This window comes from Bos mutus, chromosome 11, assembly GCF_027580195.1.
Source record: "Bos mutus isolate GX-2022 chromosome 11, NWIPB_WYAK_1.1, whole genome shotgun sequence".
Classification (NCBI taxonomy): domain Eukaryota; kingdom Metazoa; phylum Chordata; class Mammalia; order Artiodactyla; family Bovidae; genus Bos; species Bos mutus.
The window spans coordinates 85,098,915-85,119,216 of record NC_091627.1 but is presented as its reverse complement, the minus strand read 5'-3'; the positions used below and the strand labels follow the sequence as shown (position 1 = coordinate 85,119,216).

The 20,302-nt window shown below is 41.2% G+C and overlaps 1 protein-coding gene across 2 annotated transcripts in view; it reads right to left on the bottom strand.

Annotated features, from left to right (window-relative positions):
- The window catches only part of SOS1 (SOS Ras/Rac guanine nucleotide exchange factor 1), a 131,551-nt gene extending 112,237 nt beyond the window's left edge, over positions 1 to 19,314 (bottom strand). For both annotated transcript variants that reach the window (XM_070379701.1, XM_070379702.1), the window contains exon 1: positions 19,094 to 19,314. In XM_070379701.1, the coding sequence (XP_070235802.1) occupies positions 19,094 to 19,180 (87 nt within the window). In that variant the 5' untranslated portion in view covers positions 19,181 to 19,314. The remainder of the gene's footprint in view (positions 1 to 19,093) is intronic.
- Positions 19,315 to 20,302: the final 988 nt, after the last annotated feature.

The window sequence follows — 20,302 nt, the reverse complement described above, 5'->3', positions numbered from 1 at the left end:
TGGTCTGGTATTCCCATCTCTTTAAGAATTCACCACAGTTTGTTGTGATCCACACAAAGGCTTTGGCATAGTCAATAAAGCAAAAGTAGATGTTTTTCTGGAACTCTCTTGCTTTTTCGATGATCTAGTGGATGTTGGCAATTTGATCTCTGGTTCCTTTGCCTTTTCTAAATCCAGCTTGAACATCTGGAAGTTTATGGTTCATGTACTGTTGAAGCCTGGCTTGGAGAACTTTGATCATTACTTTGCTATCGTGTGAGATGAGTGCAACTGTGCAGTAGTTTGAAGCCCACCAGGGCTTCCCTGGTGGCTCAGAGGGTAACGCATCTGCCTGCAATGTGGGAGACCTGGGTTCAATCCCTGGGTTGGGAAGATCCCCTGGAGAGGGAAATGGCAACCCACTCCAGTACTCTTGCCTGGAGAATCCCATGGACAGAGAAGCCTGGTAGTCTACAGTCCAAGGGGTTGCAAAGAGTCAGACACGACTGAGCGACTTCACTCGCTTGTGAACATTCTTTGGCATTGCCTTTCTTTGGGACTGGAATGAAAACTCATCTTTTCCAGTCCTATGGCTGCTGGTGAGTTTTCCAAATTTGCTGGCATGTTGAATGCAGGACTTCCACAGCATCATCTTTTAAGATTGGAAATAGTTCAACTGTTCAAGAGTCCTTAATAAGGTCAGCAACTTATTTCTTACTAGAAACCATGGATGCCCAAATACAGTAGGATGCACATTTAACTGTTGAAAGAAAAAAATTGTCAACCAAGAATTTTGCATCCGACAAAACTGTTCTTCAAAATTAGGTATAATTTAGGATGTTGTCAGATAAACAAAAGTTGAGGGAGTTCAATATCATAAGACCTGCCCTACAAGAAATGCTAAAGATAGTCCTTCGAGTTGAAATGAAAGGACACTAAACAGCAACTCAAAGTCATATGATGAAATAAAGGTCTCTGCTGCTGCTGCTAAGTCACTTCAGTAGTGTCCGACTCTGTGTGACCCCTAGTATAGGTGAATACACCAGCAAATATAAAAACGGGTACTACTATATATATATATTTGGCTTCTAACTCCATTTTGTATTTCCTATAGAATTTCAAAGACAAATGCATAAAAAATAATTACAAACCCATGATACTGGATACACAATGTATAAAGATATAATTTGTGAAAACAACAATATAAGGGGGTAAGACTGAGCTGCATAGGAGCAGAGCTTTTATATGCTATTGAAGTTAAGTCCATATCAGTGCAAACTAAATTGCTATAAATTTAGGAAGTTAAATGTAATTCACAAGGATTACCACAAAGAAAATTCCTAAAAAAATACACACAAAAGGAAATCAAAATGGTTCACTATAATAAAATGGGGGTGGGAGAGAAGAAGAAACCAGTAAAATGAGCAACAAAAAAGGTATAAAGTTTCACAACAACACAGAAGCAAAATGATGGCAGAGGTCCTTCCTTATCAGTCACTTTTGTTGTTGTTCAGTTGCTAAGTCGTGTCTGACTCAGAGACCCCATTATAGCCTGCCAGGCTCTTCTCACTACTTTAAATTTAATTGGGTTAAACTTTCCAATCAAAGCCAGAGACTGGCAGGACTGATTTAAAAACATGATTAAAGTATATGCTGACTATAGTGACTCAATTTATACACAAAACTATAGTTTCAAAATGAAAAGATGAAAAAAAGATATTCCATGAATACAGAAAGTAAGAGTGTTAGTGTGGCTATTCTGATACCAGAAAAAAAAGGCATTAGGTCAAAAACTGTTACAAGAGACAAAGATGGACACTGTATGTTGAAAAAAGGGTCAATTCATCAAGAAGATAAAACAATTACAAAGCATATGTTAACATATACACACTACTATATATAAAATAGATAACTAACAAGAACCTACTGTATAGCACTCAGAACTATACTCAATAACTTGTAATAACCTATAAGGGAAAAGAATCTGAAAAAGAACATGTATGCGTGTAAGCTTTTTCACTCTCCTCCTTCACTCTCATCAAGAGGCTCTTAATTCCACTTCACTTTCTGCCATTAGAGTGGTATCATCAGCATATCTGAGGTTGCTGATATTTCTCCTGGCAATCTTGATTCCCGCTTGTGATTCATCCAGTCCATCATTTTGCATGATGTACTCTGCACAGAAGTTAAACAAACAGGGTGATAATACACAGGCATGTCATATTCCTTTTCCAATTTTGAACCAGTCCGTTGTTCCATGTAAGGTTCTAAGTGTTGCTTCTTGACCAGCATACAGGTTTCTCAGGAGACAGGCAAGGTGGTCCAGTATTACTCTCTAAGAATCTTCCACAGTTTATTGTGATCCATACAGTCAAAGGCTTTAGCACAGTCAACGAAGCAGATGTTTCTCTGGAAATCTTTAGCTTTCTCTATGAGCCAATGAATGTTGGCAATTTGAACTCTGGTTCCTCTGCCTTTTCTAAACCCAGCTTGTACATCTGGAAGCTCTCGGTTACTGTACTGCTAAAGCCTAGCTTGAAGGAGTTTGAGCATACCCTTGCTAGCATGTGAAGTGAGTGCAACTGTACAGTACTTTGAACATTCTTTGGCATTGCCCTTCTTTGGCATTGGAATGAAAACTGATCCCATGGACTATAGTCTGCCAGGCTCCTCTGTCCATGGAATTCTCCATGCAAGAATACCAGAGTGGGTTGCTATCCCCCTCTCCATGGGATCTTCCTGACCCAGGGATCAAACCTGGGTCTCCTGCATTGTAGGCAGATTCTTTACTGTCTGAGCCACCAGGGAAGCCATATGTACACACACAGAGTAAAACTATTTTTATTTGCAGATGACAATTCTATATATAGAAAAATTACAAAGAATCCACAAGATACCAGAGCTAGTAAATTAATTCACCAAAGTTGCAGAAGAAAACCAACACACAAAAAGCAGTTGGGTTTCAAGATAAACTGAACTTCATTAAAGTTTAAAGCTTTTGTGCAAAGGACATTAACAAGAAACTGAAAAGTAGATTTTTGGTTGTATTTGAATGAAAGAAAATATTTACAAGTCATATAGCCAATAAGGAGCTAACATCAAGAATATTACAATGATGCCCTAAAATTTAACAACAAAAACTCAAACCACATAGGTTTTAAAAATGGCAATGGATCTGAACAGACATTTGCCAAAGAAAATATACAAGTGGCCAACAAGCACATGAAAAGATGGCCAATATTATTAGTCATTAGGGAAATACAGGACATAATACAAAGAGGTATCATTTCACATAAACTAGGATAGTAATTAAAAAAAAACAAAAAAACAGAAAATAACAATGCAAGAGAGGATAGGGAAAAATTGGAACCTTTGTGCACTGCTAGTAGGAATGTAAAAACGGTGTGATTGCTGTGGAAAGCAGTATGATAATTCCTCAAAAAGTTAAACACAGTTAAACATATAAACCAACTGTTAAACATATAAATGTTAAATAAGTTAAACATATAAACCAAATGACCCAGCGATTCCCCTTCTAGGTGTACACCCAAAAGAATTGAAAACAGGAACTCAAACAAATACTTGTATACCAATGTTCACTGCAGCATTCCTTACAGTAGCCAAAAGACAGAAACAATTCAGGTGTCCATCAACAGATGAATGAATAAACTAAATGTGGTATATACACAAAATGGAGTATATTCAGCCTTAAAAAGGAATTAAATTCTGATACATGCTACACCATGGATGAATCTTAAAGATATTTTGTTAACTAAAATAAATCAGACACAAAAGGACAAATATTATATGACTCAACTTACATTAAATACCTCAAACAGCTAAATTCATAAAGACAGAAAGTAGATTAGAGGTTATGGGGGCTGAGGGAGGAGGAAGTTAGGAGTTATTGCTTAATACGTACAGAGTTTCTGTTTGAGGTGATGAAAAGTTTTGGAAATAGACAGTGGTGACAGTTGCACAATCTTGTGAGCATAGCTACTGGCACTGAATTGTACACTTCAGTTCAGTTCCGTCCCTCAGTTGTGTCCGACTATTTGCGACCCCATGAATCGCAGCATACCAGGCCTCCCTGTCCATTACCAACTCCCGGAGTTCACTCAGACTCACGTTCATCAAGTCAGCGATGACATCCAGCCATCTCATCCTCTGTCATCCCCTTCTCCTCCTGCCCCCAATCCCTCCCAGCATCAGAGTCTTCTCCAATGAGTCAATTCTTCGCATGAGGTGGCCAAAGTACTGGAGTTTCAGCTTTAGCATCATTCCTTCCAAAAGAACACCCAGGACTGATCTCCTCTAGAATGGACTGGTTGGATCTCCTTGCAGTCTAGACTACTTAGAAATGGTTAAAATGGCTGATTTTGTGTTTTTATATATATATATATATATATGGATATATGTAAAATATATTCTACCACAGTAAGAAAAAGTTATTAATTATATGTAAAGAAATCAGAATCCTATCAGTCCTTAAAACAACTGTGAATGCAATTAGCAGTAAGTGCATTCCATTACAAACTACTGAGCCATACATAGAAATCAACTCACTTGCAAATGTTTAGATTGTAATAAAATAGAAGATGGGACTTGTCTATATAAAAAGGAAAAAATTTTGTTTCAGGAATTATAAAAGAATAACTAGAATTTAAGTCAGCTTATTACAAAAAGTCTCTTTTAATTTAAAACTTTTTATTTTTAATTCTAAGACTTGTTTTATTTTTAAAAATTTAAAATTTAAAATTTATATTTTTATTTTTAACCCTGAATCAAACTTTCTATAAAGTACAATCAGAGTGCTTTAATACAGATGGGAAGATAACAGATTTTTTTTTATCACCAGATATAAGTTTCATAAAAGCAACAATTGAGGTTTTAGTTTTCATTTGTCCAGAATGTCTGTCATATAATACTCAATAAATCTGGTGAATAAAACCAAACTAGTCAAAATCAGCTTCCCTCATAGTTCAGTCAGTAAAGAATCTGCCTGTAACGCAGGAGACCCGGGTTAGATTCCTGGGTCTGGAAGATCCCCTGGAGAAGGAAATGGAAATCCACTCCAGTATTCTTGCCTGGAAAATCCCATGGACAGAGGAACCTGGCGGGCTACAGTCCATGGGGTGGCAAGAGTCAGATATGACTTAGTGTCTAAACTACCACCACCAGTCAAAATCAGTAGGAAAGCAGCATTAAGGAAACTCTTTTCAAAATCATCTTCCCATTATAAATTTAAAATATCTACCGTAAAAATAACATCTGAGTAATTCAGGGTCCATAAAACTAAAACTTTAAATTCCTTCTTTGCTCTGGTATATGCCTCCATCCCCAACTCCAACAGGTAATTTCCAGAACCTGACTTTATGTGTAACTTCTTTTACTGATTTGTGCTTGTCTACCTGAAGCAGCCCAGCCTAGAAAGGAAAGTCCACAAACACTCATCTTCATAACTGGATGGTTGGCCTATTCAAGGTACTCCTGAAGTGCTTGAGGTACTCCTGATTCACTAGGTCATACTGTAGGTATCATTTGCATGTTTTCTTTCATCTTTATTGCTTTGTTTGTCATTTGGTACATTAAGGTTGAATACGAAATCAACTTGAATAGGAAATGCAAACTTTATTTGATAACTACTAAAGCAAACCATGGGTTTCCCCGGTGGCTCCGCGGTAAGAATTTGCCTGCCAATGCAGAAGATGTGGGTTTGATCCCTGGGTCAGGAAGATCCCTTGGAGGAGGAAATGGCAACAGAGACCAGTATTCTCACCTGGGAAATCCCATGGATAGAGAAGCATGGTGGGCTACTGTCCACAGAGTCGCAAAAGAATCAGATACAACTTAGCAACTAAACAACAACAAAGCAAACTGTGTACTACTAATGACAATCAAGTTCCGACTTTCGGAACTCATCCTAAGGTATCTTTAAAAAAAAGAAAAAGCATAAGGAGCTTGGGGGAACAAATTACCACTTTAAGTGGGGGGAATATTGTAATTCGATTGTCCTGAATCAGGCAATTTATAGCCACAGAGATGACCATGGCTGGCTATGAGATTCAGCCTCTCAGATCTCTGACTCTAGGGAAAAATAACTGACTCTGGGCCCCAGCTGCTGCACTCTGAAATCCATCACTTTGCACAGAGGCCGTGCTTCTCACTGGCTGCTCCCAGTAAAGAGCACCACAGGCATACACTAAGATGGCCCTGATCTTGGAAGATGAGAAATTTCTGTGATAGACAACTTCTGCTCAAGAACTTCTGAGGTCCTGGTTAAATTTCCTTAGAACTACGACTTTCACCCAAAGTTCCTTCCTTCCTTACCTTTCTCCTTCACTTGGAGTCAGACTTGCATCAGTCTGATGATTCTCCTTGCCTCCTTCCTCATTTTCTCTCACAAGCACTTCTAATAAACTCTTTGCATGCTTAATCCCATCCTGGCATCTGCTTCTTCCTTGAAGCATTGCATTTTTTTTTTAATTTAGCCATTTAAAAAATTATTTCTAAAGCATCATGTTTGCTTCCCTATTTGCTAAAATAGGATACACCAAACATGACAATTCCAATGCCTTTGTCTGCTAAAAATCTCAACTAAGACATACCTAACTCATCAGTAAGTATATTCTTAAAGGGACAAGATCAGAGCTACATACAATTCAACATGTGTACTGAGCACCTGCTATACATGAGAAACATGCTAAGCATTAGAAGGAATACAAAGGTGATGTGGTTCCTATCTTGCTCCCAAACAACTCCCAATATAGAGGAGGAGAAGCCACATATACAAACTTTAAAGGGCAGATTTTCATTAAGTACTAAAATTGACACATAAAGTACTAAAGAAATTAATGGTGGTAGTTTAGTCACTAAGTCATGTCCGACTCTTGTGACCCCATGGACTATAGCTTTCCAGGCTCCTCTGTCCACGGGATTCTCCAGGCAAGAATACTGGAGTGGGTTGCCATTTTCTTCTCCAGTCTACTAAAGACATTAATAGATCCATTCTACTTAGGGGATGGAATTGTAGTAGAAAGCCTATGTAGAGGAGACAGCATTTGAAACATACACGGAAAGACAGAATCTTCAGGTTGTACCTGCCTATAATTAATAAGGACAGTCCAATAAAGATGCCTTCCATGCTTACATACTTGGCTACCCTCAATGTTTAAACTCCTCCCACCACAATTCTCTCACTCCGTGCTACTCCCAGAATACTGATGGTTTCTTAGTTTCCCTCCAAAGTATTCCCAGTATTCCCCCTTTCATCACTATTGCCACTAAGACTCCTAAGCCAGAATCCTGGGAATCAACTTTGAATCTTCTCTCGCTACCCCATCATTCAACCACCAATCTACTTCTAAAGCTAAAATCTGTCCACTCTTCTTTACCCCACAGCTACTGCTCTAGTCAAGAACACCACGATCCCTTCCATGAATTGTGGCAAAAGTCCCCTAACCTGCCTTCTTGCCTACAGTTCTACAGTCATTTAATCCATGCTCCACAGAGCAGAGATCCTTTAAAATTCATATCTAATTATTAATACCTGGTTTAAAAGTCTTCAATAGGTCCTCACTGCTCACAAGATAAAATCCAATATTTTCATTCACAAGAGCTGACTCCACACTTCAGACTGAATAGACTCCATCTACTCAGAATTCCTAATTTGCTGAGCTCCTCTTGGATTCCAGTGGCTCTGTGCAACACCAACCCTTGGAAGACACATCCTCCTTATCCTCACCTGGTCAACTCTCACTTCCACTAAAATGTTACTTCCTTCACTCCCAAACATAAGGATACTAGAATAGTCTCCTAGCTTCCTATTGCCATCCCAAGATCATTTCTTCTCAGCCTTTTCCTTCATGATCTATGCCATCTTTCCATTAACTATTACCTTTAAGATGGGGATCAGATCAGAGATCAGATCAGTTGCTCAATCGTGTCCAATTCTTTGTGACCCCATGAATCACAGCACGCCAGGCCTCCCTGTCCATTACCAACTCCCGGAGTTCACTCAGACTCACGTCCATCGAGTCAGTGATGCCATCCAGCCATCTCATCCTCTGTCGTCCCCTTCTCCTCTTGCTCCCAATCCCTCCCAGCATCAGAGTCGTTTCCAATGAGTCAGTTCTTTGCATGAGGTGGCCAAAGTACTGGAGTTTCAGCTTTAGCATCATTCCCTCCAAAGAAATCCCAGGGCTGATCTCCTTCAGAATGGACTGGTTGGATCTCCTTGCAGTCCAAGGGACTCTCAACACTCTTCTCCAACACCACAGTTCAAAAGCATCAATTCTATGCGCTCAGCCTTCTTCAAGTCCAACTCTCACATCCATACATGACCACTGGAAAAACCATAGCCTTGACTAGACAGACCTTTGTTGGCAAAGTAATGTCTCTGCTTTTCAATATGCTATCTAGGTTGGTCATAACTTTCCTTCCAAGGAGTAAGCATCTTTTAATTTCATGGTTGCAGTCACCATCTGCAGTGATTTTGGAGCCCAAAAAAATAAAGTCTGTTTCCACTGCTTCCCCATCTATTTCCCATGAAGTGATGGGACCAGATGCCATGATCTTCGTTTTCTGAATGTTGAGCTTTAAGCCAACTTTTTCACTCTCCACTTTCACTTTCATCAAGAGGCTTTTGAGTTCCTCCTCACTTTCTGCCATAAGGGTGGTGTCATCTGCATATCTGAGGTTATTGATATTTCTCCTGGCAATCTTGATTCCAGCTTGTGTTTCTTTCAGTCCAGCATTTCTCATGATGTACTCTGCATATAAGTTAAATAACAGGGTGACAATATACAGCCTTGACGTACTCCTTTTCCTATTTGGAACCAGTGTGTTGTTCCATGTCCAGTTCTAACTGTTGCTTCCTGACCTGCATACAAATTTCTCAAGAGGCAGATCAGGTGGTCTGGTATTCCCATCTCTTGAAGAATTTTCCAGTTTATTGTGATCCACACAGTCAAAGGCTTTGGCATAGTCAATAAAGCAGAAATAGATGCTTTTCTGGAACTCTCTTGCTTTTTCCATGATCCAGCGGATGTTGGCAATTTGATCTCTGGTTCCTCTGCCTTTTCTAAAACCAGCTTGAACATCTGGAAGTTCACGGTTCACATATTGCTGAAGACTGGCTTGGAGAATTTTGAGCATTACTTTACTAGCGTGTGAGATGAGTGCAATTGTGCGGTAGTTTGAGCATTCTTTGGCATTGCCTTTCTTTGGGATTGGAATGAAAACTGACCTTTTCCAGTCCTGTGGCCACTGCTGAGTTTTCCAAATTTGCTGGCATATTGAGTGCAGCACTTTCACAGCATCATCTTTCAGGATTTGGAATAGCTCAACTGGAATTCTATCACCTCCACTAGCTTTGTTCGTAGAAGGCCCACTTGACTTCACTTTCCAGGATGTCTGGCTCTAGGTCAGTGATGGGGAAGGAAATGGCAACCCACTCCAGTATTCTTGCCTGGAGAATCCCATGGACAGAGGAGCCTGGCAGGCTACAGTCCTTGGGGTCGTAAGAGTCAGACACAACTTAGCGACTAAACCACCACCACCATTACCTTTAAAATCATTACTGTGTTATGCAGCAGGATAGTTTCGTCAAATGCATGCAAGTGTATGCAGAACCCCAGTATGTAAGTTTTGAGAGCTAAGTTTCTCAGTCTAACACAAAGGGTTTCAAAGCCTTCTTCATTTCGCCTCCTTCTCCCCTAAGGCAGTTATTCCCTAAAATCTAAGGTGCAGGACAAATTAGAACACCGTTTTTCTGTATCACGCTGCCTACCTACTCGAAGGAAGCAACACAGTACAGTGGGAAGAGTTGTGTTTGAAGCTAAACAGACTTAAGTTCAAATCTTGGTTCTATTACAAGATTTTGAGCCATTTGCCTCTCTGAGGATCCATTTCCTCACCCATAAAACTCAGCTGTAAAAATTACTACCTTGAAAAGTCAATAGGTGGAACAGAGATAAATATGTAAAGTACCAAGCATAGTGCCTAGAACACTAGCACAAAGCAGAAACTCAAAAAAAACAAAACAAAACAAAAAACCATCTGCTCCGGCTTATCCAAGAATGTAGGTTAACATTCAAAGTCGATCAATGTGATTTACCATAATATTTACAGAATAAAGGAGGAAAAGCTTATGATTATTTTAAAAGACATAGAAAAACAATTTGACAAAATTCAATATCCACTTATAACTTCAGAAAACCCCCAAACTCTCAGAAAACTAGAAGTGGAATGGGAAAACCTCAATCTGATAAAGAACATCAATGGAAACTAACAGCTAACATCCCCCTTAATGGTGAAATAAGACATACTTTTCCCTTAAGATGGTGACCACTTTCACTACTTGGATTCAACACTGTAATGGAAGTCCTAGTCAATAAAATAAGAAAAAGAAACAAAATATCAGACTGTCTCTATTTGCAGATGACATAATTACGTAGAAAATTCTATGGAGGGGCTTTCCTGGCGGTTCAGGGTTAAGACTCCATGTTTCCAATGCAGTGGTGTGGCTTGGATCCCTGGTCAGGGAACTAAGATCCCACATGCTCCAGGGAGTGGCCAAAAATAGATCAAAATTCTATGAAATCTGCAAAACAACTTTGAGCAAGGTCAAAGGATAAAGGATCAATACATAAAAATTAGCTACATGTTTGTTTAATTCAGATATATGATCTTTATTAAACAACTTTTTGAGTTTCATAATGCCTTTCTTTTTCATGCATTTTTAGCATACCAAAGGACTCACTGATGCTTATTTAAGGACTTCCAATTGATAACAATATAAAATTTCTGAAATTCCCTCTCTTTTCCCTTAGAAGTCTCTCCCTTTCATCTCCCATTTGGACTAAATTCTCTCTAGGCCTGAGCACATCTGTCACCCTGCAATTCCTCTCTATTGCTCTCCAAATTTTCACCTATTGCTATATACCCATTAACAAATAACTGGAAAGTAAAAAATTTTTAAACAATTTACAATAATATCAAAAAACAAAATATTTCAGATTAAACTTAACCAAAGACATGTAAGACTTCTACACTCAAAGCATTTCTGAGAGAAATTTAAGTCTAAATAATGGAGACATATACTACATTCATGAATCCAAAGACTTGCTATAGTTAAGATGCCAATTCTATCCTGTTATCTACAGATTAAATGAAATTACAATTAAAATCTCACCAAGATTTTTTGGTAGAAATTGACAGGATGGTTCAAAATTTATACTGAAATACAAAATCTAGAAACAATAAAATAATTATTTTAAAAGAAGGAGGGCTTGCACTACCTAACTTTAAGACTTACTATAAATCTACAGTAATCAATAGTGTGGTATTGGGGGAAAGATAAACAAGACATCAATGGACTAGAAGAGTCTAAAACACATACATATTTACTTTAGATATTACATATTTAAATATACATTTACATAAACATATAATATATATTCATTTAATTTTCACAGAAACAACACAATCCAACAGGGAGAGGAAAGTCTCTTCAACAAATAGTTCTGAAATAACTAGATTTGAGCATAAAAAAAAAAAAATCTCAATTTCTACCTCATATCATATACAATTAATTTGAAATGTAAAAGCTAAAGCTTTTAGAAAATAGCCTTGGGACCATGTGTGCATGACTTGGTGGCAGGCAAGGGGTTCTGTGACAGAGCACAGTGACCTTAAAAGAAAAAAACCTGATAAATTTGACTCCATCAGTATTAAAAACTTCTGTTTATCAAAAAACACCATTAGGAAAATGAATAGACAAGCCACAGACCAGAAGAAAATATTCATGAAACATATATCTGATAAAGGACAGTTAACTACGATAATACAAAGAACTCTTACAACTCAATACTATAAAGAAAAACAACCCAATTTTTTAAATGGGCAAAAGATTCACACAGATACTACACAAAAGAAGACACACGAATAACCCAGAAGAACATGAGAGCTCAATATCATTAGTCACCAGGATAATGCAAATTAAAGCCACGATGAGATAACACTACACACCCATCAAAATTACTAAAATTAAAGACTAATGACATCAAATATTGGCAAGAATGTAGAGCAACTGCAACCCTCATACACTGTTGGTGGGAACATGAAATGGTACCAACCATTTTGAGAAAAGGTCTGGAAGTTTCTTATAAACCTAACAGACATTTACTCTCTGAGCCATTTCTCCTGATATTTACCCAAGAGAAATGAAAACACTTCTACAACACGAGCTATAAGTAAGAACATTCATGGCAGCTTTATTCTCAACAGCCCCAAACTGGAAATCTCCCAGGTATCCATGCATTTAATAAACTTTGACATATTCATATGACAGAAAAAAAAAAAAAAGACTGAATTCTTCATTAAACACAACCTCAAAAGCCTCACCAAAAATATATACTGTACAATTCTATTTATATGGTATCTACAACAGATAAGATTCATGTATGGTGATAAAAGATCTGAAGAGCAGCTGCTTCTGGAGGCTGGGGGTAGGAACTGACTGAGAAGGCACATGAGGAAAATTTCGGGAGGGCCGGTAATGTTCCATAGCCTGGTAGAAGCTTCAGTTGTATTCATTTGCCAAAACTCATTAAACCGTACAATTAACATTTGTGTATTTCTCTGTACATAAATTTTACCTGAAAAACAAAAAGAACTGTAAACAAAGAGTGAACTCTAAGTTAATGATATGCAAGCTGAAGTGTTTAAGGGTAAAGTGTACTGATGTCCACAACTTAATTTAAAATCCTTCAAAATGTTAAGATGGATTGGTGGATGGATAGACATATGATAAAGGAAACAGTAAAATACTTGTAAATTAGAGAATCCAGGTGGGTATACGAGTATTTACCATGCAACTCTGAACTTTTTTGTGTATCTGAAATTTTTCATAATAAAATGTTGGATACAAAACTTGATTACAAGACAAATAAATATATTCTAAAATGAAGGGCAAAGTTTTAAAAAAAATGTATCATAGGGAGTAGCTGCCTCTTATTATTTGGTTGGAGCATTGTCACTGCTGTGATGTCTGGACCTCTCTGCCACTGCCTTCTACCTCTCTACTACAACACACATCATAATCCTTGTGGAAACCATCCTCATCCATGCACGCTATCCACCATTCAGCACACCAGTCCAGAGCCCCTGTTTCATCTTCCTCATTTCTAGAATCTTAAAACTCCAAAATGTAATTATCAATATCTCTAATCAAAATTCTTTATCTGCTCCCCTTACCCTCCTCTTACAACTCATTGAGATTTCTAATCCATGGAGCTCTCATTTACACCTCCATTATCTCTCTTACAGCTTAACTTTCAATCTTCTGAAATACCACTATTCTCTTCATCTCTACTGCAGCCACAAGCAAACAACAATCCTTCTCTACCCTTTTACCTTAACTGATGGGTGCTGCAGGAAGAAAATCTCACAACCAGCAGGCCAATGAATGCTCTTCAAACCTACAATGCTCTCCACACTCCGCACTGCTCAGCAATCCTTTCTTATTCACTGGTTGGCTCCTTCTCCCAACTCCACAGCAGCAATTCCAAAACTTAAGATCCTTACTCATTTCTTTCCTCACTCTACGTAAAGCATCTTGTCTTTCATTATGAAAATTGAGGCTACCTAGCATGAACTCCGGAGAAGGCAATGGCACCCCACTGCAGTACTCTTGCCTGGAAAATCCCATGGACAGAGGAGCCTGGTGGGCTGAAGTCCATGGGGTCGCTAAGAGTCAGACACGATTGAGCAACTTCACTTTGACTTTTCACTTTCATGCATTGGAGAAGGAAATGGCAACCCACTCCAGTGTTCTTGCCTGGAGAATCCCAGGGACAGGGGAGCCTGGTAGGCTGCCGTCTATGGGGTCGCACAGAGTCGGACACGACTGAAGCGATTAGCAGCAGCAGCATGAACTCCCTGCTCCTCAACCTACAAACCCATTTTATCTCATCCCCTCCCACCTCAGAAGAAAGGATGTTATCACTCCTGCCAGAGGTAGCATATAATCATTAATACTGTTTTAAAATGCAGACTCTGTAACCAAGTTATCCTTTCCAAACCTCAGTTTTCTGTCTTATAAAATAGACACAATGATAGTATCCTGTGAGAATTAGAGAACACATAAGGCACTTAAAATAGTACTTGGCAAATAATTTGAGGCAAATACTAGTATCTTCACTATCATTCTCCATCAGTTACTTCCCCGAAGCATCCTAACATAAACAAGTTTCCATCACATTTAAATAAAAAACAAGTGTCTTCCGCAACTTGAATCCCCTTCATTCACAAGCTTGAAGGGAAAAAAAAAAAAAAAAAAAAAAAAATCTATTCTTGCTACTCATTTTTCATGTTTTTCTATCTTCTTTTTTTTGTTTGTTTTTCTATTTTCTATTCTCACACCTAAACTGCCGGACATAAGTACCTGAAAAATAGTAGTTTCTAACTACTATTTTTCAGGTACTTTATTTGACTTTTCTATAGCCTGACACAGTTAAAACACTTTCCTTGAAACTCATCCATTCTCAGCTTCTCGGACACTAGGGTCTTATTCTTTCTACCTGACTCTTTCCTTCTTAATCTCTTTCACTCACTCCTTTCCCTTTGCTCTTTCCCTACATTCTATTGTTCATTTTATTCCTCCAGTTCTGATGCCAGCCTAATTTCATTCTTACTTCTTATCATTTTCAGTGAGTGGCCTCATTCACTTTTTTAAAAACACCTTCTTTGAGGTACAATTAACATATAATAAATTGCAAATATCTGAGCTGTATAACACGTTAGAATTTTAATACGCTCCTGAGGTGGCTCACTGGTAAAGAATCTGCCTTCCAATGCAGAAGTCGCAGGAGACACAGGTTTGATCCTGGGTCGGGAAATCCACTGAAGGAAGGAATAGCAACCCACTTCAGTATTCTTTGCTTGGAAAACTTCATAGACAGAGAAGCCTGGCAGGCTACAGTCCACCAGGTCAAAAAGAGTTGGACGTGACTGAGCACACACAAGAATGCATGCATATGCTCCTGAAACTATTAGTACAATCAAAAAGCAAATGAACATAAATGCCTCTCCCCAAAACAACTACTGACTTGTTTTCTGTCACTGTAGATGCATTTTTCTATAATTTTACAGTACGTACTGTGGTGTTTGGGGCAGTAGGGGGTGTTACCAGCTTAATTATTTTGAGCAATGTTGTCTCATGTATTAATAGTTCATTCTTTTTTACTGCTGAGAAGTATTCCAGTGTATGGCTATATCACAATTTGTTTATACATTCACCTGCTGATGGACATCTGGATTGTTTCCAATTTTTTGCTGAACAGAACTGCCATGAGCATTCATGTGTAACTCTTGAATGGACAGCTTCATCTATCTCATGGCCCCACCCACACACCTAAAAGTCCCAAATCTGTTCACCAGATACCAACAACCAATTGCCAGTCCTACAAGTCCACCTGGATAACCAGAAGGGACTTTAACAAGTTCAAAACTCATCTTATAATGCTACTCCTTTATAGCACTATAAAGGAGTACTCCAACAGGTACTCCTCCTACATTCTCTATACTGACTAAAGGCACTCAAACCAGAAACTTAAGAGTCCTCCTAGGCTTACCACTTACCCCAATCACTATGAGTTACTAGATCCTGTCAATTCTGCCTTTTAAACATCTCTCAACTATATAAAATCCATCTCTACACTTTCATCCTAATTCAAATGCTCCCTTAATTCAAATATATATCATCTCCTGGCTGGACTATTAAACTAGCTTTCTAACTTTTCTCCTTACCTTCGGTCTCATTCTTCTGCAATCCATTTTCTATTCTATGGCCAAAGTGGATTTTCTAAAATTGAAATCTGATGTTATTCCCCTATTTAAGGTTCCTCAATGACATCTATACCCTCAAAATAAAAATCATTCTCCTTAGCTTAACATTAAAAAATTTGCTATAAACTACTTTTCCCTCCAAACTCATCCTCTGCCACTTCTCATCATGTTAGAACTTAGTCATTTCTGGATAATGTCAATTCCCTTTTAATCCTTACTGTTGAGGGCAATACTTGGTCTGCAGTAGGCATGACAGACTTATGCAATAGATAAGATCGGACTTTAACAGATGGGATCCATTGAGACCTTCTGGGAATTTTCAGGAAAAAAGGTAGTCCTGTCTGGCTGAAGCATAAAGTATATGAAAGACCAGGACAGGCAATCCATTCAGAAAAGCAGGATGAAGGCAGATCACTGATCGACATCAAGTCTATTTCAAAGAATACACACTTCATTCTATGCCCTCAAAAGACATCGATGGTTCTGAACAACTGTGTGACATATTCAGAAGTGTCCTATAACTTCTGAAATCTGAAAAACAGTAAAGGAGAGGTGGGGCAGTGAATTCAGTTAAGAGGCTATAGCAGCAGCCTGGGAAAGGGGACCCAAGTGTAGTTGGAGTAGGAGGGAATTGATTATATGAACATGTCAAGGAAAATGAACCTACAGGCTCTTCCTGGGTGTGGACAGTCAGAAATGACATCAAAGTCTTGAGCCAGTCAAATGAAATAATACAGCCATGAAGAGAAAAAAATTTGTAAATAGTAAGTGGAAGGGAGGGAGCTGATGGTTTTCCTTGGCTATTCCCTACCCATTCATTCAAATTTAAGTGCCAACTAGGTGGCAGACACTGTATACATAGAGGATGAAATGAGGGTAAAATATCATCCCCATTCCCAAGGACCATCCAATCTAATTGGGGTGGTGAACTTAAATAGGAAAAAAAACAGGAATTGTTAAGTGCCTGGCTAGGGTGCTAAAAGAACAGACTAAAAGAAAGACTATCCAATTCAGGCCTGAGGATTTGAGAAAAGATCAGAGGTCCAGTGAGCCCAGAGGATGAGCAGTGTTAGGCCAGGCCAAACGCAGTCCAGGTGAAGAAAAGAGCATATCCAAAGAGCCCCAGGCTACATAACACAAGTTGATGCATCCGCAAACTACAATAAGCCTAAAGGAAGATACGGAGGTAGGCACATGAAATATCTAACTTGTCTTTGGTGGCTTAAAATCATCTTTAGTGGATATCTTAAGTGGGAATTGGAAGAAATCTCACACATCAACTAGACTGCGTACATTTTCACCCCCTCCCATCACTTCTACTGCCATGCAAGGGTATCTCTGCTTAAAGTCAAAGCAGGGTTATGTAAATAAGCAGAGAGGACTGGTGGGGTCTCTGGTCAATCGGAGACAGATGGGCAGCCATTTACTCAGCTCCAGCAGCTTACTGCCCTGCTTGAATGCTGGCCCACTGTGGAGAGATCTTCCCATTCTCCAAGAAAAGTTCAAGATTCAGATTTTATGTAGTAACACCCATTTAAAAATACTAGCAATTACATTAAAAACAAAAAAACACTATGCCAGCCAAACAAAATGTTTCTGTGGACAGATTTCCGCAAGGGCCACCAGTGTGGCAGAGGCAGGCCTGGTCTGCTAACTCCTATGATGTTCGTCTCACTGCTTCATAGGACCCTCAGCTGATAGGGTTTCATGGTGATTCTCCTGGCATAGGAGCTGCTTGCCTCCAAGCAAAACAGTCCCAAACTGATAGTGTTTTATGAGTTCTTTTATATATTTTCAATAATTTTTCTGTCTCCTCTCCACCCCACACCCACCTTGGTCAGGATACCTGCTTCCGGAATCACTGAGACTTCCTACCCCCCATCTACTACAAGCTAAGACGGCAGGTAAAGCGAAAGTAAACAGGGTGAGAGCCTGACAGGATTTCTAAAGAATAAAGTACGTAAGGCATATGACACACCTTTATTTTTCTTAGAAAACAGTATCAGAGATGTCTGTGACTAATCAGACATCTGAACAAAAAAGTCAGTAAGTTACACGTGAAATATACCAGCAAATTCTGCTAACAAACCAAACAGCTTCCACTGTAAGATAGCAAGAGAGGGAGAACAGGACAAAAGGGAAAGTAAAAGTTGCTGGCCTCTGAAAAATACCAAACACCTTTTTAAAAGCATAAATGTTTAGGAGAAAGGGTATCCTATAATCTCAAATCTGAGCGAACAGCAAAATTATTTTTTAACCAGATACCATGAAACATTTTTTGAGCAATGACGATTTAGATACCTATTAAAAGAGTAAAGCTACTCCTGTATTTATAAGGTAAAACAAAAATACTCTGATAGCCTTTATTAATATATTCATTCAGACATCAGTTGCTGATGTTTTAATGTATTTATTAAGTCACAACATTGCTTTAGAAGCTTTGAAAATGTAACATTTCGTAATTATACTAAAACGTGTAAAAGTACAGATCACGGGGTATATAACTTTAGATAACAATGTGGCAAGCTCGAAGAAACAGAACTGCTAAAATTTCTAATCAACAAACCGAATGACAGGACCAAGGTTTTGAGAGAGAGAGAAAGAGAGAGAGAGACGGGGGAGTGGGGGTGGGGGAAGGTGGGGAGGGGGAAAGGGAGGGAGGGAGGGAGGAAGGAAGAAAGAAAGAAGCAAAGAAAACAGTGGTATGGGCACCCGCCCCTGTAAATCGGAGGAATGGGGGAATTCAGGGGAATGAAGAGTGATTACGGAGGGCGAGCACAGCAGGCCATCCATGTTCCTGCTGGCAGACGAGCTCCGCAATTACTTAGGGCAAGCGTTACGGCCAGAGCATTCTTGAACCCACTAGGACAAGCATACTGGACACATAAAACCGGAGGCTGACAGCAGCTCCGAGAGAGCACAGAGAAGGCAGAGAAGCGGCCTGCTTTGACCTCCAATGAAAACTGAGGCTCCTCCAACTCTCGTCTCTGAATCAGGGGCAGGGCAAGCTCTCAGCGGTTGGATTCTTCGGACAAACTCTCCCTGGCTCCCTGCGGCCTTCCCACACGCCACACGGGGTGACTGTCAACACCGAGAGCCAACGAGTGCGGGGGAACCTCTCCGGGTGTGCCGTCCCTTCTGGGAGGCGGTGAGACCGGGAAGAAAGACGGCCCCGCGCGCCCCGCCTCCCCAGCCCTTCCCCGACCCGGGCCCGGTGCTCTCGCCCAGGCTGCAGCCGGGGAGCGGGGTCTCGTGCGCTCCTCACCTTTTTCAGCGCAGGCACCAGCAGCCCCCGCCACTTGGGCGCGTTCTCCTCGCTGAAAAACTCGTACGGCAGCTGCTGCGCCTGCATGGTGCCCCCGGGGCGCCTCCGGGCGGGGAGAGGGGCGGCGGCGGCCGGGCCGGGGAGCCGCGAGAGGGTGAGCTCGTAGCGCGGAACAGGGCCGCGGTCCCACCGGACGGCCCGGCCCCCTTGGGGCGCCGAGCAGCCGGGCTAGCCCCGGAGAGGGGGCTGGGGGGCGAGGCCCGCGCCCGGCCACCCACCCGACACAGGCACCAGCCGCGGAAAGCGAACGCAGCCCGGAGGCGGCGGCGGCGGCATCCCGCACCACCGCCCCGGGGCCGGGCCCCCTTACCCCTCCCCGGCCCGCCGGCGCCGCCCCGGGTTGCCCTCCGCCGCCGCCCCGGGTTGCCCTCCGCCGCGGTCACCGCCCGCCCGCCGGGACTGCGCTCCCGAGCCCGGCCTGGCCCCGCGGCGGAGCCGGCGGCTGGGGGAGGGCTGTGGAGGGACGCTCCGGCCCCGGCGCCCGCTCCCCGCGGCACGGACCCCGAAACGCTGGCGACCTGGGGCGGGGCGGAGCTGGGCGCGGGGTCTAGCGGGGGAGGGGGAAGGCCCGAGGTCGTCGTTGGGGAATCTGGCTGCCCTGAGATGCCGCCGCGGCCGCCGCCGACGCCGGTGTAGCGCTCGAGCTTCCTACTAGCGAACTGAACCTGCTCGCTACTGAGCATGCGCCACCGGGCAGGGCCGGTTCGCTCCGGGTTTTCCGGCTCCCCAGCAAAGGAGGAGGGAAAGCGCCGAAGAGGGAAAGCGCCAACGAGGGAAGCGCCGGACTGTGGCTGCGCCCCCAAGGGCTGCAGGGGGAGGAGCGACAGGGCCCGAAGCAGTAGAACCCCCAGCCGAGTGGGGCCTGCGGGGTGGGGCGTGAGCTACGGTGAAGCTGCCCCCATTGTGTGGTTGGACCGACAGGGATCCCACCCCTCTCTTCGAGTCCCTGGGCCTTTCGTTTCGGAAAGGGGTGTGTATTTGTGTACTTTGTTCCCGAACATGAAGATAAGGACTGCCCAGAGCATGCAATGTATAGTAAACAGACTGGATAAAAGATAGGTGCCTTTCTCACGAAACCTACGTCTTAATATTTCTCGGGTAATAGTAATCGAGGTTTTTCCAGTCGTTCTTTCCACATCACCAAGAATA